The following is a 21,453-nucleotide window of genomic DNA, read 5'->3' on the forward strand; positions in this document are numbered from 1 at the left end:
TTCAAGGCTGAAAATGGCTCTTTGAGTCACTTATAACTTATTATGAATTGTGACCTTTGGGGCTGAAAATGTTCATGTTTGGTTTCAGGCCAGAAGGAAATGATTTTGGAAATTTTCATAACCTGAAAAATGGCTCAATAGATTGTTATAGCAATGGTGGGGGGAAAAGAGGGTGTATTCCAGCTGCTACATTTTCAAATACTTTCTTCTGCACTTTAACTCCTAAACAGAATAGCGAGACAGCGTCAAACTTGGTTTCTACATAATCCTGTATTAAGAATGTGTGCTTTGCGGAGGAAGCTTGTTTGTGAAATAATAAGATTACTGATGTTTGACTATAGCACTCTCACTGGCTGTTCTTCAACTTCCAGAGTGTGTACCAGGGTATATTTAACTCTTCTATAGCAGTGGTTTACAACTTATTACATATTGTGGGCAGCATATGCATTGCCTGGGCAGCAGGGGCCTGGTCCCCTTTTTTCCCGGGGAAACACACACACACAAACTCACTCTCCTGCTGGCAATAGCTCAAAAAGGGGGGGGGGGTGAGAAAGCCTGGATTTGTGCTGGACATGGCCCACCTTGATTACCAAGCACATTGTAGGGAGAGTGGTCACTTTGGATGAGCTATTACCAGCAGGAGAGTGAGTTTGTGTGTGTATGGGGGTGGGAGGGTAAGAAAACCTGGATTTGTGCTGGAAATGGCCCACCTTGATTATCATGCACATTGTAGGGAGAGTGGTCACTTTGGATGAGCTATTACCAGCAGGATAGTGAGTTTGTGTGTGTGTTTTTTGGAGGGGGGTGAGAGAACCTGGATTTGTGTAGGAAATGGCCCACCTTGATTATCATGCACATTGTGAAGAGAGCTGTCACTTTGGATGGGCTATTACCAGCAGGAGAGTGAGTTTGTGTGTGTGGGGGTGGAGGGTGAGAAAACCTGGATTTGTGCTGGAAATGGCCCAACTTGATGATCACTTTAGATAAGCTATTACCAGCAAGACAGTGGGGTGGGAGGAGGTATTGTTTCATGATCTCTGTGTGTATATAAAGTCTGCTGCAGTTTCCATGGTATGCATCCGATGAAGTGAGCTGTAGCTCACGAAAGCTCATGCTCAAATAAATTGGTTAGTCTCTAAGGTGCCACAAGTACTCCTTTTCTTTCTACCCATTTCCATTACTCTTTGATGAATCCCTTCTAGTTCTGCAATATCCTTTTTGAGACGAGTACACAATATTGCAGACCACTAACCAGTTAGAATGACTTTCTTGGCGTGAGGGCTTAAAAAGGGCTTGAGAGGTGTATGGGCTCTGAGGTGCTCCTCTGCATAGAGGTGAATTTCTCCCATTGTGCTTTTCTTCCTCACAGCACTGTACAAACCATTCATAAATCTTCACAAATTGTAACTTCAACAGAGTCACATCGATATGAATTTGGGCCAACAGGATTATCTTCTGGGATGTTCACAGGTTTGAAAGATCATTCCACTATACGACTGCACAGTCTAATGTAAATGATTCAGCTAAAAACGTACATAGAAGCGTGAGGGCTCTTATCAATATAACAATGGGAAGTACTGCTCAGTAGTCTTTTGCTATCATTTTATCCGCTCCTTATGTCTTTGTGCGATCACCTGCACAATAGTTAATAGCTTTGTACATTAACAATATAACGGACTTACATAAATGTATTGTAGACGTACACGTTAACCTGGGGATGGGTAAATTATGGAAGTAAAAATAGGGATCAGCTGAAGGGGCTGAGTCTTGATGCTCATGTTGGTCTGAATAAGCCTCATCTGATAGCATCTGATTTTTACAAACAGATTTGTGTGATTAGTAATTGACTAGGAGATCACCAGGGCCAGACTCTTCTCTGCTCTGGTGCCTTCTCTCGCCCTAGTTCCTTGTGCCTGTGCTGTAATCAGCCCAAAGGTCCAACTGCTGGGCCAGGACAGAAGTTGCTGCCCATCTTTATACGAGGGCTCAGAAGTAGGCAGCACTTCTGTGTTCTGATCCACTTGATAACAGAGGCAGGTGAGGAAAAAGCTTAACTCTGAGGCCTTGTCTGCACTAGAAAACTAGACTGGTTTAAAACTCATCAATCAGGGGATGTGAAAAAATCACACCCCTGAGCAGCATAGTTAAGGTAACCAAAGTCCCCGTGTAGACAGCACTACATCAATGGACTAATTCTTCCATCGATCTTGTTACCGCCTCTCGGAGAGATGGATTACCTAGGCAGTAGGGACAATCCCTCCTGTTGGTGTAGGTCATTTCTACACTGAAGCGCTAAGCAGCGCAGCTGTGCCTCTGTAGCATTTTAAGTGTAGACAAGCCCTGAGTTTTCTAATTTTTGCACAATAAGTCTCAGCATTGAGGCTTCATTCACTAATTGGCACATAATATGGACATATTAAGTTGATTTAAAACTGGCTAATTGTTTGGTCTCAATGTAATTAAAATGGGGACTCATTATCCAACAGGTGTTTCTCTAGTGGGGTCCAACAGGGATCAGTTCTTGGCCCTATGCCATTTTTATCATTGACCTGGAAGAAAAACATAAAATCATCACTGACAAAGCTTGCAGACGACACAAAAATTGGGGGAGAACAGGTCACTGAGGGTACATCTACATAGCCTGTGGCAGCAAGTCTCAGAGCTTGGGGCAACAGACTTGGGCTCACAGGGTTCAGGTTTTCATGTCTGAAATATCTGTGTAGATGCTTCGGCTTGAGCTGGAACTCAGGCTCTAACACTATGGAGGGGGGTTGGCTTCAGAATGTGAGCTGCAATATCTACTCAGCTAGTTTGTTGGAAGCCTGAGCCCCACAAGCCCCAGTTGACCTGGGCGCTGAGATTCGCTTCTGTGGGCTGTGTGTTGACATATATTGATACAGAGCTACCTGGATCACTTGGTAAGCTGGGCACAAGCAAATGGTATGAATTTTAATACGGCCAAAGGTAAATGTAGACATCGCGGAACAAAGAATGTAGGCCATACTTACAAGATGGGGGACTCTCTCCTGGGAAGCAGTGACTGAAAAAGATTTGGGTGTCATGGTGAATAATCAGCTGAACATGAGCTCCCAGGGTGATGCTGTGGCCAAAAGGGCTAACGAGATCCTTGGATGCATAAACAGCAGAATCTTGAGCAGAAATAGAGGGATTATTTCACTTCTGTATTTGGTACCGATGCAACCGCTGCTGGAATACTGTATCCAGTTTTGATATCCACAACTGAAGAAGGATGTTGATAAATTGGAGAAGGTTCAGAGAAGGGCCAGGAGAACGATTAAAGGACTAGAGAACATGCCTTATAGTGATAGACTCAAGGAGCTCAATCTATTTAGTTTAACAAAGAGAAGGTAAAGGTGTGACTACCAGAGTCCAGAAGTACCTACGGGGGAACAAATATTTAACAATAGGCTCTTCAGTCTAGCAGACAAAAGTCTAGTATAACAAGATCCAATGGCTGGAAATTGAAGCTAGACAAATTCAGACTGCAAATACAGTGTAATATTTTTGACAGTGAGGGTAATTAACCATTGGAACGATTTAAGAAGAGCCACGATAGATTCTCCAACACTGGCAATTTTTAAATCAAGATTGGATTTTTTTCTTTTTAAAGATATGCTCAAACTGTTCAAATAGTTCAAACTGGAATTATTTTGGGGGAGTTCTATGGCATGTGGTATACAAGAACGCAGACCAGATTATTACTGTGATCCCATCTGGCCTTGGAATTTATGAATTTTATTTGCTGTTAAATAATTGTACTAAAAGATCCTGGGTTACATCCTAGGAGTTGATAAAAGTCCCTTTGACTTCAGTGGAACCAGGATATAGCCCACACTTCTTAATATGTTGAAGAAATGCACTGTTTTGGGGGCAGGGATGCAAGGAAGAGAAGAGCCACTAAACAGAAATATTTCTAACACAGCAAGTTCTATAGCTAATATTTAGACACATTCTAAATATCACCTTTAAACAGGAAAAACAGCTACTGCAAATGGAATATATCCCCAGGATACCCATAAGGAATAGACATTTGTGATTAATTTAACTAGTCACTATCTACTGCTCTATAAAAATACAGCTGAAAATGCACTTACTCTCTGTGACAGTAAAGAATGCAACTTAAAATAAGTTTTCCGTTTGTTCAGCAAATCTCCTACACTTTTTTTTTTTAAGAAGTAACATTGGTTTCGCATTGTTATACAGAAGAAAACATTTTTTTCCTTCTCAGCTTTTCTGCCTTTCTTTAAAGGGAAGAGACAAGTGCAACTAAACACTGCAAACATTAAAAGCTGATTACTAATTACTGAAACAGAAGAATTGAGTTACATGAGTTTCTCCTTAAAAGGTACGAAGGGGCTAATCCAGTTGTCCCAGGTGATGTAAGAGGACACATGTCCAATACCTCTCCATCATAAGCCCACTGAAATCCACCTTTATCTTAGTTTACACCAAGAAAACAGAGTAAAATGGTATATAATAGAAATGAGAAATGCATGTGGACACAGATCATTGCTGAAAACCTGAGAAAGCAAAATGAAGGAAAACATGGAGAGGTTTATTGGCCATCTTTTCAAAGCTCCTAGCTTGTCAAGGTTCCTCCCCCACTCTGAACTCTAGGGTACAGATGTGGGGACCTGCATGAAAAACCTCCTAAGCTTATCTTTACCAGCTTAGGTCAAAACTTCCCCAAGGTACAAAATATTACACCCGTTGTCCTTGGACTAGCCGCTACCACCACCAAACTAACACTGGTTACTGGGGAAGAGCTGTTTGGACGCGTCCTTCCCCCCAAAATACTTCCCAAAACCTTGCACCCCACTCCCTGGACAAGGTTTGGTAAAAAGCCTCACCAATTTGCCTAGGTGACTACAGACCCAGACCCTTGGATCTTAAGAACAATGAACAATCCTCCCAACACTTGCACCCCCCCTTTCCTGGGAAATGTTGGATAAAAAGCCTCACCAATTTGCATAGGTGACCACAGACCCAAACCCTTGGATCTGAGAACAATGAAAAAGCATTCAGTTTTTTACAAGAAGACTTTTAATAAAAAAATAGAAGTAAATAGAAATAAAGAAATCCCCCCTGTAAAATCAGGATGGTAGATATCTTACAGGGTAATTAGATTAAAAAACATAGAGAACCCCTCTAGGCAAAACCTTAAGTTACAAAAAAGATATACAGACAGAAATAGTTATTCTATTCAGCACAATTCTTTTCTCAGCCATTTAAAGAAATCATAATCTAACACATACCTAGCTAGATTACTTACTAAAAGTTCTAAGACTCCATTCCTGTTCTGTCCCTGGCAAGAGCAGCATACAGACAGACACAGACCCTTTGTTTCTCTCCCTCCTCCCAGCTTTTGAAAGTATCTTGTCTCCTCATTGGTCATTTTGGTCAGGTGCCAGCGAGGTTACCTTTAGCTTCTTAACCCTTTACAGGTGAGAGGAGCTTTCCCCTGGCCAGGAGGGATTTCAAAGGGGTTTACCCTTCCCTTTATATTTATGACATAGCTGAACAATATGGAGCCATAGACTGTCTGGAAAGCGATTCATGAGAAAATAAAAATGTGTTGGCCAAATTATTAAGTTATCTGAAATTCCACAAATAACTATGTTCAATTTTGACTGGATGGAGAATCTCAACATGGAAACAAAAAGGGGTATCAGTAGTTTGGAGGACCAACAAGCAAAGAATGTTATATCCAACATTAAATTATCAGTATAAAGTATTTGATGATATAGAGAACAAGATTAGTACAAGAGTCAACCACTATGACTAAAGGTAAGGTCCAACTGTGTGGAGAAGATGATCCCAAAGCTTCTGGAGACCTATCATTTCCAGCATCACTTATCATAGGGAAGTGCTCTGCGATCTGGTACTGATCCCAGGAGTGGGCCAAGCAGCCAAGACAATTACATGTAGTGTTCATAAGCACAATTAAGACTACATTCTCAGTTACTTGATTCAACAGGGCAGAATTTTTTTCAGGGAGCAAGGTATTTAAAAAATACTTGTAGATAATTTCCTCTTATCTACTTTTCAGGACCAGACTTCAGGTTTTATGTTTCTCCAGCAAAGGTTGATAGCATCGCTATTACTGAAAACAGCATAAGCTCCCTGATCTGTTTGTTATTCCTACAAGCATTGGTATCATCCAAAACCTGGATTGGGGTCTCAGCAGGTAGGGAAAAAAGTATCAAATTTGAGTCTACCAAGTGATTAGTTAATATATTAATAAGTTTTTTGATATTTATTTCCTTTCCAAAAAACAAAAATCAGTTCACCTTTAATGTATTAGGCTGCTGCTAAGCGGAGCAAGAGGAAGGAATGTTAACCCAAGTGGCCTGGCAAAATCCCAACAATTACATCTGTCTACCCAAAACTTTTCCTGCAGTTTCAATTGGCTATGGCCTTCTTACACTGCTGCATGTTGTTCTGTGCACTATTAAATGGCTGCCAGGCTTCACCTTAGACACAGCAGCTTCTCCATTGCGAATGAATTAATCATTGTGTATTAGTGAGATTTTTTAATACTTAACAGCTGTATTGTCCTTTCCTGCAGAAAACTCCAGGGAAAAAAACCCCAAATGCTCACTTGACAGGCTGTAAAATGAATTTGCTATATTGGAATACCTCTGTCTCCTCTCACACTGTTATGTATAAGAGCCTTTGAATTAAAGAGTCATTCCATCCTCTCTTTTGCTGCTGCTGCTTAAGAAGCCATTGTATTTATAATTTTCCATTACTGATCATACCAGCATACCATTTAGAGAGGAGGAAATTAGTGGCCAATCCTATTCACAGTATAGTCTGTGGGAGTTTTCCATTTACTTCAATGGGAGCAGGAATAAGTCATTGGCAAGGCAGCTTGGCCATCTCATCTCTTGTATCTTTCTTCAAATCCTTCCCTCTCACTTGTTGGATGGTCGATTCCTTTCTGCGTTTCTTCATATACTTCCTGTCTTTTCCTGATTCCAAACTTTAGTTTGTTTTCTAGCATCATCCACTACATTCATCATCATCTATCAATCACAGATCAAGGACCAATGATTTAAATGAGGATGATGTGATTAGATGACAAGATTCCTAAAACTGCAATGAATGATGGACTCTGATTTCTGATGGCAGGCAAGTTATATGTATGTCACTGGAGGCATTACGTCAAGGCCATGATAAAAAGCATCACTCCAGGTTCATCTTCAACTGACAGTCAAGAACAAAGAGCCTTAATAGCCTATCTTTCTTCCACAGTGCACTTCACCATAGCCAAATTGCTATTCCATTTCATAACTACTACATATGATACTTGGTTGTATGCCCCTTTAATCTGTTCATTTCTCCATTTGATTCTTTGAAGACCTGTCATTACCACTTCACTCTCCTTTAGATGTTGTGGTCTCAAACTCTTCTGAATGTCTTGTCAAGCTGCCTTGCCTACCAATACAACTCTGGAATTGAGCAGCAGCTTTTTTTCACCAAGACACATTTCTCAAGGTCCTTGTAATCTACAATAAAATTTTCCCCATTATGAACTATAGCTACAATTTGATACAGTTGAATACCTGTATTTTCAAAGCATCGTTTACTCTATTCAAAAACACTATAATTAATACATCTCTTTTCCATATGTTCTAGAATACCAAGACTCTTAAAGGAAGCAAACTGCAATACAGTGTAAGCTTCTGCAACGACTGTCATCCACGCAGCACATATCAAGTATATGAAACATTAAGGAGAAGCCTTCATTATGGAGTCATTGCTTTATAATCTAAGAATGACTTATTACTCCCCATAAAATTTATGGCTGAAGAGCTTGTTATATATGGATCTCATGTCAGATCTCTGTGCAGTGTTGGCTGGCAGACTGTAAAATACCCCTCACTTAATCAGTCTATTAATTCTGAACTTTCCAGAGCTAAAACTAGCTTACAGGAGGTAAACTTCTGGGAATAGAGCCCTAAATAGAAATAAGTTATCTATTTCAGTGGAACAGGTACCACATTCCTTCACAGAATCACAGACAGTAGGACCAAGTATGCCTTGGTGTGATCAGGTATACAAACCCCACACTGGGCCTGAAGGGATTAAAAGGCAATGCGTCCAGGTAGCTCTGCCCCTCTGGGCCCATCAAGCATGCACTGGCTGGAGGAGCCAGTTAAAAGGGAGCTCAGCAGCCCAGGCAAAGGGTGGGTAGACAAACTGCAGAAGGGAAGGTCCTTCTCTTGGACACCAGACAGAAGGTTCAGTCTGAGAGGGGACCACAGAATGGGTAAGGCCTCCTGGCAGCACCTTCCCCAATCACTACCCTTTTGAGAACCAGCAGATTAATTGTCTGCAGGGCCCTACTCCTTTGGACTCTCTTGTTTGTTGAGAGACTGTTTGGACTATAGGTAGGAAGTAGCCCAGGGCACTGAACTTGGACTTGCTGCAGGGAGGACCCTTGCCAGTGTTGTTTCTCACTGAGCCAGGACCCAGGTCCCCCTACCACTCCCTTTTAAAGGCCTAAGCCCAGATGTGGGTGGAAATTTGAAGATTTCCAGCTTAAGGTCACAAACAGACACCTCTACTGCCCTGACAGAGGGGCAAGAGGCCAGAAGCTGGGTGCACTAACCACTAAGCTGCCTGGCCCTCCAAGTCCCCCATCACACTTGGTTTCAGGTATCTTTTAATTCCTTAATTTAAAACTGCCTGAAGCGTGCAAGTGAAGTTTTGTTTGTACAAATAGTTGTGGGAAATGGTGCAAACATTCTTTGAAAAGTAGAGCAATTCTATGCTCTGTCCAGATAAGACAGTTTCTTTGCAGTAGATCACAAAATTCTGCAACTAGACTGAGGTTGTGATGATGAAGCTATGCTAATCGTGTCTATGTTAAGCCCCATACAGGCAGCACGGCAAAGTCCTAAACATACCTTTATGGAGAGTTCCTTTCTCACGGTTTCAAACAGGACAATGAATAGTTAACACAATAGAGACATAGAGATGTTGAAAAGTTCCCTAGAATCTCTGATATAGAGAAACTTATTTTATTTATTCAGACTAAAATATAATATGGAGAATTGACTGAACCGTTTCCAACACACATACCAGCACATGACAATTTCCATTTGCCCATGACTTCGGGGAATGGTGCTAGACGATAGAAAACTAGATGGTGCCTACCATATTGTAATGCAAATGCTAAATAATTAGGATATAACAACTACCTGCACAGGTTCTGAAATGTGGGGAAAATGACTAACAATTAGAACCGTCTTAATGAAAACGAATACAAAACTATACCAGACGTAGCTCTAACATCATTCGTTACTGTGCACCAGGTAACATGAACTCTAATCAGACCAATCCATTCCGGATTTTCACAACCAAACCTATACTATTCTTGTCTAAAGAACCTTAGTACTTTTTCACATGTGTTCCGAGAATATTGTTTTCGAAGATGTCACCAAATGACAAAATTACACTTAATCTTCCAAATTCTTTTTCTTAGTGTGCAAACAAATATTCAGTATTGTGACGACATGCTGTGTGTTGTTATACAAGATTCTGGGTAGAAAGAGTAGGGTAAAGAGAGTTGGAGTTAGGCTTAGATTTCTGAAAAAAGGGGATTGCTTTTGTGTTTTTGGTAACCACCTCTCCTCCAGGATACGTGTAAACAAAACAAGTTATATTTAGAATATACCCAGACTCCATGTCACTGATTTCTCCTCCTCTGCAAAGCTGACCTGCAAGACCATGGACATCTGGTACTGCTCAGCAAAGGGATGACGCTATAATTTGGTTCCTGATTCTGGATCCCAGTTTAGGATTTTATTGCTGCTTTCTGAACCCTGATTCACCATTATCATCATCTCAAGTAATTACAAGAAATGGGCTTAGCCAACTGGGAACATGGGGGTCTGTAGCCACCACAAAAATTGAGGATTTTCATTAATAAAGCAAGAAAAACATTGAGCTTGGAACAGAAGCTTGTTCATCTCACTTTATTAAAAATGGACAAATTTAGTCACGTAGAAAGCAATTCATTAAAGCTATATTCAATAACTTTTTTTTTGTTTTGTTTTTTTAACTCTAGCCCCTTCCCCCCCAAATATAAAGTTGCGTATGGCCCTGGAAAAACATGTTTTACATACAGAGTACCGTCACACATTAAAAAATTGATGGATGGCTCTAACAGCTGCTCAAACAAATGTTATGGTAAACTACAGAAATATCAGAGTTTGAGTGATGATTTAATAAAATCAACTTAATAAAGTATGATAAAATGGTAGAGGCACAAAAAATAGCATCATAATCTCTTAATTGAACCTGGAAACCTCTCTCAATCTTCACAGAAATATTTAAAGTAGTATAATTCTTCCAGTATTGCTTGTTACTTCCAGTGGTGGCTGGTCATCATATTACCACCTCTTTTCTATTTATTCTGAAGTGTTTTTATGCAGTACAATAACTTATTTTTTTAATAAGTGTAGACTTCGTAATTGTACTAAACTGCAAAACTGATGTTTGCATGAAAGATATAAAAGTGAGGTAATATACGGCATAAATCACCATAAATGAGAAATAATCAAACTTAAAAAGAGAGTACACAAGTCTTATCTAAATCCTCACAATAAAGAATTTATTTGCAGATGTAATGCAAGACAGAGTTGGGGTTTTTTTGTTTTAGATCATTTATCACAGGAAATATGATGGTTTAAGAGGGAACAATAATATGTAATCCAGACAAGATTAAGTCTTACATCATCCCCTTTAATACTGATACCTTGGCAGAATTAGCTGAAACCAGCAAAAATTACTGCAGCAGTGGCGTCCATGCTGGGCTGCTATAGCCAAGATAATCTTCTTGGAGTAGCCAAAAGAGACTGGCACTAATGTTATTGTGATTTCTCACTTTAAGAGCGATTTTAGCAAAACTAAAAAATACAGTCACTCCAAAGAAACAAAAATGGATATATGTATATCAAGGAAGCTATGTTCTGTGTATTAACAGCAGTTTCTCCACTTGATTATCAACACTGGTTGAGAACTTCAAAGCACCTATGCAGTCAAGGAGATTTAGAAATGGAAATTAATGGAAGAAGATGTTTCTAAATCCCCAAGATAGTTATGAAAATCTGAACCATTTTCAGTAAATGAATCAAAGGGTATGGATCCAGATGTTTGCAAAATATAAACACCCACAAGTACATACATAATAGAAAACATCTCCATTCCATTTTATGGCAGACCCCATACCTTAGTAGCTATTGGTAGGAACGCCCAATTTTTAATTTTTTTTTTTTAAACAAGAGTGCAAGATATGTATAAATCTACTTCATTTTCCTTTCTGGTATGGGTGGGTAGGAGACCCATTTTTAAAGTCAATTTCTCTCCCCAGTCTTCATCCTTCCCTACTTCACTGCCGGTCAACCGCCTTGAGCAGCAGTAGCAACAATATCATCTTTCCCTGCCTCCAATGTTGCTTCCCAAAATGTTTCAAGGCAGCAACAGAGTCACTCTTACACAAATATGGATAAGTTCACTTCTGCTGCTCAGATTGCTCAGGAGGAGCAGGAAGGGTGAAACTGACCGCATCCTTCAAAGTTTTACTCTGCTATTGCTCCAGAAAGGATTGGAAGAAGTAACAGAAGTATCCACACATTTCCTCTCAAAGAAATTTTATTATTTGTGAGAGAATGTGCAAGTGCTTTTTGTATGCTGCAGGTGATGGGAAGCCTCTAATACATCAAGGCATACAGTTCAATTCAGCCCCGTTGTGCATATATATTACAGAACATAGTAATTCTGTATCTATATCCATTCTGTAATAATTACTGTACAAAATGGAGTTATCAAGCCATAATGAATGAACTTAAAAATTCTGATGTTCCCTAAGTAACTTGTTTCTTGAGCTACCAAATGTTATTGTGCATCAAATTAAGAATAAAGAGAACTAAATATTTCCCTATCAACAATAAATAGATTCAAATTTTTTTTTTTAAGAATGGAAACTATTATTATCACTTAGTCCATCCTCCTGCATGACCACAGAATTTTAGCCAGTAATTCCTGTATCCAGCCCATAGTTTATGGTTGAGCGTGAGTATATATTTTAGAAAGACATACAATCTTGATTTAAAGACTTCAAGTGATGGAGAATCCACCACATTATTTGACAAATTGTTAAAATAGGAATTTACTCACCAGGACACACTGCTGGCTGAACCTTAACTCTAGAGGCACCATTATGATAATTAATGCAACAACAATGTGAAAACGATCCTTTTGTACCATCAGCTAATTTCTCCTGTCAGAAAGGGCTAGTGCAGCTACAAACTTTCACTTACACTGGATTAAACAGAAAAGAAATTCTAGAATTGTAACAAATGAAATGCTGACATTGCTCTGTAGTCCTTAAAACACAACTTTCTTTCAAAGTCATGCAACTGTAAAAAATAAATTCAAAACTGCAATCTGTTTAACTCCCAGAATCACTGTTACAATCTATGGCCATAAGAGCCGATGCTTGGTACTGAAGCCTGTTTTTCCACAATAACAAGACTGAGAGAAATATGTTAAACAACCCCATATATCATCATAAGAATTCAGTATATAAGTCATTTTCTGTTCAGTGTGCTGGAATTCAAAGAAAGGCAAGATATGTTAGCAAAACATAACAGATTACTTGTCACTTTAAAGCATCTCCCAGCATTAACTGCTTTGTGCTGTACGAACAAACTTACCAACATATCTAACCAGCTTTTATGCTCAGAAGTAACAGATGAACAGTTCAATAAGAAAGTAGATGACGGGTCAAATGGGTGCTAGCTATGGGCACTTCCAATTTTTCAAATAATACATGAAGAGAAGTTCAGCCAGATAGTAAAGCAAAGAACTGCCAGCTCCTGAGGGAAGAGAGGCAGAAAGATCAAGAGTATAGTGAGCTAAAGCAGTTTTCTGAACAATGTAAAACGAGCCCAACAAAGGAGGGCAAAATAAGGCTCACTGCAAGCACAGGATAGGAAACTTTACTTATAACCTTCTGAGTCTTACTCCTCAGCCCTTCATAAATCCCCTTTGTACTGCTCCAGAGGAATCCACAGTTGGCCAAGTGAGCCCTAGAGCATCTGCCACAGGCACCCTTGGTAGAGGAGATGGGCCATGGGTTTGTCAGGGACAGAAATCAATGTTCTCCACTAATCCTGGTTGCTGAAGGGGCTCCTTGGAAGCAATCTACCAGCGCAAATTAGAGCAGCCCCTGTTGCTGGACTAGGTGAGCCCATGTTTGACTTTTTCCTCTTTATTCCTGCCATGCACTTGTCTTCCTATGTCAGCTACAAACAAAGAATTTCAGTGCCATTACACAAGAATGAAGAAGATACGACCCACAAAAACTGCCAAGAATAGATGTTCTGCTCTCACGCAAATAGGCAATGTGGAAACCTGCTGTAGTGTATATACTTGATCAGTAAATTCAGACAGCTAGTGTTATGATGCCTTCTGGTGCACTCCTGTCACATGCAACTTCAGTGATACAAACCACATTGAAATATTTTCACAGGGTCATACCAGAATGAAAAAATATTTTAAATATTATTTTGCTAAGCAGTAGCACACTGCTAGAAAATAGAAGACAATTTATAGTGAGCACAGATATGAAGACCACTAAACTGGCCCCAGAGATCTCTTCTAGAGCACAAGGCAGAACAGTATATTACTGAGATTATTAGCAATTAAGCATATTTCCTTTGTGTGCCTTTTTATACCCAGACGTAATCCAATCCATACTTATGCCAATCAGATTTATACGGTCTTCAACATTGCATTGCAACACAGAGAGGATTCGATGTAAGAATCCACATCCTTTACACAAAATTTGGTCTCTGTTAGCACTGGAATATGGAAAAGATTACTCTTTATCTATTACTTCCGAAAGCTGAATACATGAATCATTCCTATGCTACAGATGAAATCAGGTGCTCACTTGTGCCTTGTCTAGGTCGACAATTAGGGATTCAGAACTACCTACTGCATATTTTTTCTCAATCTACAGCAGAAACATACATGTATGTTCTGTGAAGAAAAATACTCTGCTGAATAAAACATTGGCTTTCTACTTGGAATGGCTAGATTGGTTGAAACACCAATTGCTGAGGCAAGAAGAAACTTTCCAGGTTCTTTTCGGCCCAATTCTAAAAAGATTAACTCTATCTACTTTTTAAAAAAATCTGTCAAAATACTTTTGTAGACCGCTGACAATTATACATTAAAGGTGCACTGCCAAGGAAAACAAATATTGATTTTGCCCTTTACTACTTCTTAATGACATTTAAAGTATGACTGTCTTGTTTAACAAAATAACCCAGTTTTTTCCACACTGAGTTTAAGACTCAACATCCTTTTCCCCCTCATTCGGGTCATAGGGGACTTCACCTGGTGTGATATCACTATTCAGGTCTCCTGCATACCTTGTCAGTTTTTTCCATGAAAGGTATGGAAGAAAGGATATAATATTCCTGATATCTGTGGTGCAGAAGGTGAACAACAAGCAAAATCAGAAAAAACTTTCTGAAAAATGAATCTGAGGCAGATTTTAAAGAAGCAGCTGATACAGGAAGGCAAGCAAAGAGCGTAGACAAAGGGTATCTTTAGCATGAAAGACTATTCTTAACACTATCATTAGAACAACAGGGGTGGTGACTGCATCTGCATTTTCATTAGATTTACACACAAAGTAAGGTTTCAACAATTTACTAACAGAAACCATTAGCCTTTCAGTGCTCACATCGGCAAAAGCACATGCTTCGAACTAAGCAAGTGAACAGCCCCATTGAAGTTAGCCACATCGGAATGCTTCACTGGATCAGGACATAAAATTAACATACAAGGACTCGGGGGGGGGGGGGGGGAGTTTCTCACGTGCACAGTCATATTTGGGAAATGAGTTTACAAATAGATCACCAACAACTAAAAGAATTCAACCGGCATCTCAGGAAAGAACCTTCTCTAACTCCAGATGCCATAGTGAACTTTGGCAACGCGAGTATAGCATATGCCAAGGCTCTGATCCTGCAAAGAGACATGCAATTGTGCCAGTGCTGAGTACCAGTGAAATCAGTGGGGCCCAAATTAACCATATCAGTGCACTGAAATCAACAGGGCTTTACAGAGGCACAAGGATTCTTCACATCAATCTTCACAGGATTACAGTGCAAATTAACACCACTAGCTAATCTTTAAGGGCAAAGTCCTGACAACATTCGCAACGTGAGTAACTTCACTCACAAGGGTAGTCCTATTGAAGTTCATGGGACTTGTCATATGAAAGCAGGTACTCACGTTTTTTTCAGGCGTATGCCCTAGCCTTCTGTCTACAAAAGGGGTAAGATATTTCTTGAATTTACTAATCCATCTCTCTCTGGGTTTGCTAATCATTTCTCCATTCCCATCTACATCCAGATAAAACCAAAAGAAACCTCCCACTACAGAATCTCAAACACTACACACAGAAACAATGCAAAGTGTATCCCATCAGCATACAAAAACAGACTTTCATTCAAACTATTTCTTAATCCCAAATAAAACTGGGAAGCTTTTACCCCATATTATGGGCAGTAAACAAGTTATATGAATGTTCACTGTTTAACAGGCAACCCAGATTGTTCAACTGCATCAATCTATTAAAAAAAAAAATGTAATTTTGCAATATCGTTCCACCAGCACATAGATTCCTCAGTTTCATGATTCAAAAAAAAAAAAAAAAAAAGTACAATTCAATAACAGTTCTGACCTAGGGTAAAAAAAACACCGTTCTGAAATAAACAGCAATAACTGCTGTTCACTCGAGAGTTTAAAAGACTACAGACCCCCTTTTAAAGTTCACAGAGGGTAGATGATAAGCCAACTAAAAAACTGCATGTTTAGTTATTTCACAACTCAGTGGGCCAGATCCTCAGATGGTATATCTCAATTTAACACCATTACAGTCAATAAAGGTACACCACTTTACACCAGCTGAGGTTCTGGCCCAATATTTCTTTTATGGGCATTTCTTTTCATTTACTTATTTTGACCTTAACAACGGTAAACACAATTAGAAAGAAATCTCAATAAAACAGAAAAAATAGTTTACATAAATTACTTAAACTATAGAACACAATTTTAGGTTAACTCCCAAATCAGACATAGATTTAGATACACTTATTGACCTAAACCAATCAACTGTTGATTCATATAATTGATGGACTCAGTCAAGGATAGTCAAAGAATATTTTAAAGGAGGCTGAATTAATACATTTTATTATCATGAGTTAAAATGACTATATATTTCATTTGTAAACTGTACATGCTTATTCATAAAGAAGATAAAAATTATACAAATCTCTTTCACATTTTATGTTATATTATCTTCTCTTCAATAATTACTTCATTAGAAATGTTAAAAGCCCCATTTCTTTCACTGGAAAGGGTTTGGTGTTGTTGAACAGTAATCTACAATAGGACAGATTGCGACCATTTCACTGCCATGCACACGCACTTACTTGCATGAGTGATCTCATCATTCAAGGGAGTGATCACCCAAGGAAGTAAGGGTTCACAGTCTGATTCTTTGTTATTACCACAATTACTTTAATTTTCTTTTTTATAAGGGCTTTGACATATTGTTGTGTTTTAATGGAATTGTACTTTAACTGTTCTACCTATTCAAGATTCCCCTTTTTAAAAAGTCACTGGTGGCATTTATTTAAACATGCTCTTTAGCTTGGACAGTTTAAAAATCTGTTATACCTTCCCACCTTGGTCTAAATATTAAAATTCTGGGGAAAACTGCATACTAAAAAAATTAATTCTCATTGCTGTATTTAGTATTACGACTAGCTATGCAGCCCCAACTAATAAGCCCTTAAGTTGGAGGGTTTTATGAATCCGCAGGGGCCTGCTCTTTCCTACAGATAACACCTCTATATTGGATGAAAAACAGTTCATTACCTGGAAGGAGTTCATGCAGCGTAGTGAAGGTGGCAGACAAGCATTACTCAAACTCAATATCAACAGCAATTCTAAACAGGTTTTTGATGGAAATGTTAGAGGATGAACTCCAATATCATTTTCCCATGCATCGGCAAGGCTGGAAAGTAACAAGAAATCCTGTTAATTAATTCATGTAAAGTTAATTCACATAAAATACATAGTGCACAAATGGTTCAAACAAATGCTAAAAAATAATGTATTGTTTTCTATACCCTAATAGTTCTACTTCATGTGCATTGTCCTTTAGGTCAATGTATTTTCCTTACAAGGTGGTAAATGTGAGAGGTATTTTGCTATTATCACCAATTTTACAAAAAGATACATAATGAGAAAAGACAATTTAGCACCCATCAGAACAATTCATTTTTACATTTGTAATTCTAAGTTTTAACAATATTCTGAATCAGATCTCAACTGTCACTGCCAATTTCCTATCATACAGTATTTTTGCATATACAATATTGCAAAAAGAACAGCTAGTGTATTATTAGGAATCCTTTTTATTTTTAGCCAGTAGCAAAACTGTCACTCATCACTGATGAAAAGGTAGGACGGCTAGGACTCTCATGCCAATTGATTTTTATGATATAGCAATGGAACAAATCTACAACAACCAAAATCAACCCTAGTTTACTTTATATGGCTTTCTGGTTTGAATATAAAATGCACTGAAATTCTCAGAGCTAATCACACTCAAGCACAGAAACAGCAGCCAACATAATTTTTTTTAAAAATATTTTTGCCAATTTACGCTGAGGAATAACAGATTGTTTCAGCAAAATCAACTCAGAATGCCAGCACAACCAGTTTGCTAACACATGTTAATCTAGACTTCCTTTTCTTCCATGTAAGAACTGTCAGATCAGATTAATGGTCCATTCAGTCTAATAATCTGTCTCTGACAATGGCCAGTACGATGCTTGAGAGCAAACTGCAGTTACAGATTTAAATACATATTTTTATTAGCAGGTCAGCCACTTCATTCTTGTATTTCTTCAGTTCTCCTGGAAACATATCAACCAAACCTGGTGACTGGTTGCTGTTAAATTCACTAGTTTGTCCCTCCTCTTTCAACAGCTGAATCTTTATGAGTACCTGAAAAGAGCAGGTACCATCCCACCGTTCTCTGTGGCATAGATCAAGACAAACTCACTCACTCACTCATTCAATCTGCAATATCCTTACCTTCCTTAATTGCTCCCTTTACCACTGGTCCTCTAGCTGTCCCACTGATTCTGTGACAGACTTACTGCTTCTTATGTACTTAAAACATTTCTTGTTATCTGTTTTCTCTTCACACTCCCTCTTAGCTTTCCTAATTTCCATTGTATGTTTCACCTTCCACAGTTTATGCTCCTTTCTACTGGCTTCTCAGGGATGAGGATTTTTACTTGAGAAATACCTGTTTCGCTTGAATGGCCTCTTGAACCTTTGCATTTGACCACACTGTTTTCCTCCCCCCCTTGCCTCCTTCTTCCTTTTTTGTTTGGAAGTAGGGAGGATTCCTGTGGCTCTATTATATACACTATGCTGAAATAGCTGCCATATTGCATCCAAGGATTTTAACTTTCTTGGTTTTGACTTAAGTGATTTTTTACTTTATTTTAAATCCTTTTCTAAAATATGTCAATGTGCTCATTTTTGGAGATTTTTTTTCCACAAGGAAGTTGGGGAAGTACTATGGCCTGTGTTATACAAGAGGTCAGATGGGATGATCAGAATGGTCCCTCCTGGACTTGGAACGTATGACTGTATGGATTTAATTATATAGTGGCTCAATTATAGTTACTTCTTAAACCAACTCCTTAGTACTCCTTAGGATTTCTTAGTACTAAATCAGGAATAATGTCTCCTTTTGCATGCTCTCAGACTAGCTGATCCAAGAAAGCACAGTTTACATTGTTAAAAGTTGTTTCTCTAAACCTTCCCTGAAGTGACATTTGACCAGTTTATATGTGGGCAGCTACTATTGTTTTATTAGACTCTGCTTCTTTATTCTTCTGCTCTCTCACTCAAGGGAGTATTGAAAAATGTTTTTCTTCTTCTGTAATTGTCCTTGTGGATGAAAGAAAAGCTCCTCTTTGCTAAAAATGGAGTATTTCATTGTTTTCTAATACAGTTATTGATTTTACAGAGCCTGTTTTTATTTTGCATACACTAGCTGTCTCAACTGCCATCTAGGAGAAAGTATTGCTTGCTTTCACATCACCAGCTCTGGAAAAGGCCCAGTCATGTGAGGTGAGCGCCTCCTGGGAGGTACTAAGCATCTAGTGGGAGCAGCATCCCCAGGAAGCACTCTGCTCCTTGCAGGATCAGGTCGAAGATGCTAGCACAGAAAGAGTACCTCAACACTGTTCATTATTTATATTTCCCTGTTTCGACTAGTGTATGCATCTCACTGCTACTTCCTCTTCTGTCACAAAATGCCATGTAGTGCCAATCTTTAAAAAAGAGAAGGAGGAGGATCCTGGGAACTACAGGCCAGTCAGCCTCACCTCAGTCCCCGGAAAAATCATGGAGCAGGTCCTCAAGGAATCAATTCTGAAGCACTAAGAGGAGAGGAAAGTGATCCGGAACAGTCAACATGGATTCACCAAGGGCAAGTCATGCCTGACTAATCTAATTGCCTTCTATGACGAGATAACTGGTTCTGTGGATGAAGGGAAAGCAGTGGATGTGTTGTTCCTTGACTTCAGCAAAGCTTTTGACACTGTATTTTGACACTGTATTCTTGCCAGCAAGTTAAACAAGTATGGGCTGGATGAATGCACTATAAGGTGGGTAGAAAGTTAGCTAGATTGTCGGGCTCAACGGGTAGTGATCAATGGCTCCATGTCTAGTTGGCAGCCAGTATCAAGCAGAGTTCCCCAAGGGTCAGTCCTGGGGCTAGTTTTGTTCAATATCTTCATAAATGATCTGGAGGATTGTGTGGATTGCACCCTCAGCAAGTTTGCAGATGACACTAACCTGGGAGGAGTAGTAGATACGCTGGAGGGTAGGGATAGGATACAGAGGGACCTAGACAAATTGGAGGATTGGGCCAAAAGAAATCTGATGAGGTTCAACAAGGACAAGTGCAGAGTCCTGCACTTAGAACGGAAGAATCCAATGCACTGCTACAGACTAGAGACCGAATGGCTAGGCAGCAGTTCTGCATTAAAGGACCTAGGGGTTACAGTGGATGAGAAGCTTGATATGAGTCAACAGTGTGCCCTTGTTGCCAAGAAGGCCAATGGCATTTTGGGATGTATAAGTAGGGGCATTGCCAGCAGATTGAGGGACATGATCGTTCCCCTCTATTCGACATTGGTGAGGCCTCATCTGGAGTACTGTGTCTAGTTTGGGGCCCCACACTACAAGGAGGATGTGGAAAAATTGGAAAACGTCCAGCGGAGGGCAACAAAAATGATTAGGGGACTGGAACACATGACTTATGAGGAGAGGCTGAGGGAACTGGGATTGTTTAGTCTACAGAAGAGAAGAACGAGGGGAGATTTGATGGCTGCTTTCAACTACCTGAAAGGTGGTTCCAAAGAGGATGGATCTAGACTATTCTCAGTGGTAGCAGATGACAGGACAAGGAGCAATGGTCTCAAGTTTCAGTGGGGGAGATTTAGGTTGGATATTAGGAAAAACTTTTTCACTAGGAGGGTGGTGAAACACTGGAATGCGTTACCTAGGGAGGTGGTGGAATCTCCTTCCTTAGAAGTTTTTAAGGTCAGGCTTGACAGAGCCCTGGCTGGGATGATTTAATTGGGGATCGGTCCTGCTTTGAGCAGGGGGTTGGACTAGATGGCCTCCAGAGGTCCCTTCCAACCCTGATATTCTATGATTCTATGAAGGTGAACCCAGATTAGAAATGGATAATAGAGGGGTATAAGCACAAGTCTCTAGTTTGGACTAAATTTTATGACGGGAGAACTCACCGCTGAAAATAAACCTGGACAGTTGACATGAGTCAAGTTTAGAAACCAACCCCCAAAGCAGGTAGATATAGTAAAATGTACTCAATAAAATGGTTCTGAACTAGGAACAGCACACATCGTGAGTTAAGCAAAAAGGACATGAGTGTGCTTTGCAGCTGGACACTAAATCCTTGCTTCTATCCTTATACATTGTTATAATTCAGTCATGCCTGTCAGCTATTTCCTTATTAGGAAAATTCTTCCAGTCATAAGTTAAAACTAAAATCACTAGCTAGAAGCACTGTTTACTGTAAATATTCAAAAGGAGGTAAAAAACCCCAAACCCCTGAAATACTCCATGTACAACTTAGAAATCGATTAGAATAGTAGAAATTAAAAGTAGAATATACTGTTACTGTAGAGATCAACTAGTACACTCATTGGGAAAAAAAGGCTTACATTTAAAGCAGCAAAGGCAATTTTCCAAATTACTTGAATATACTGAGGTTAG

General features: G+C 39.3%; 1 protein-coding gene across 5 annotated transcripts in view; it reads right to left on the reverse strand.

The window, feature by feature from the left end:
* The window catches only part of UBE3D (ubiquitin protein ligase E3D), a 112,139-nt gene that overhangs the window by 24,411 nt on the left and 66,275 nt on the right, over window positions 1-21,453 (reverse strand). For 2 of the 5 annotated variants that reach the window (XR_012157978.1, XM_073336549.1), the window contains exon 9: window positions 16,996-17,134. The exons of 1 other annotated variant lie outside the window; for it this stretch is intronic. Coding sequence is in view for 3 of the 4 variants with exons in the window: in XM_073336549.1 (XP_073192650.1) it covers window positions 16,996-17,134 (139 nt within the window). In the remaining variant the exon portion in view is untranslated. Of the gene's footprint in view, window positions 1-16,395; window positions 16,498-16,995; window positions 17,135-21,453 lie in introns of those variants that run through there. 2 more of the 5 variants (XM_073336548.1, XM_073336550.1) reach the window with 2 other exon arrangements.

This window comes from Lepidochelys kempii, chromosome 3 (genome assembly GCF_965140265.1).
Source record: "Lepidochelys kempii isolate rLepKem1 chromosome 3, rLepKem1.hap2, whole genome shotgun sequence".
NCBI lineage: Eukaryota > Metazoa > Chordata > Testudines > Cheloniidae > Lepidochelys > Lepidochelys kempii.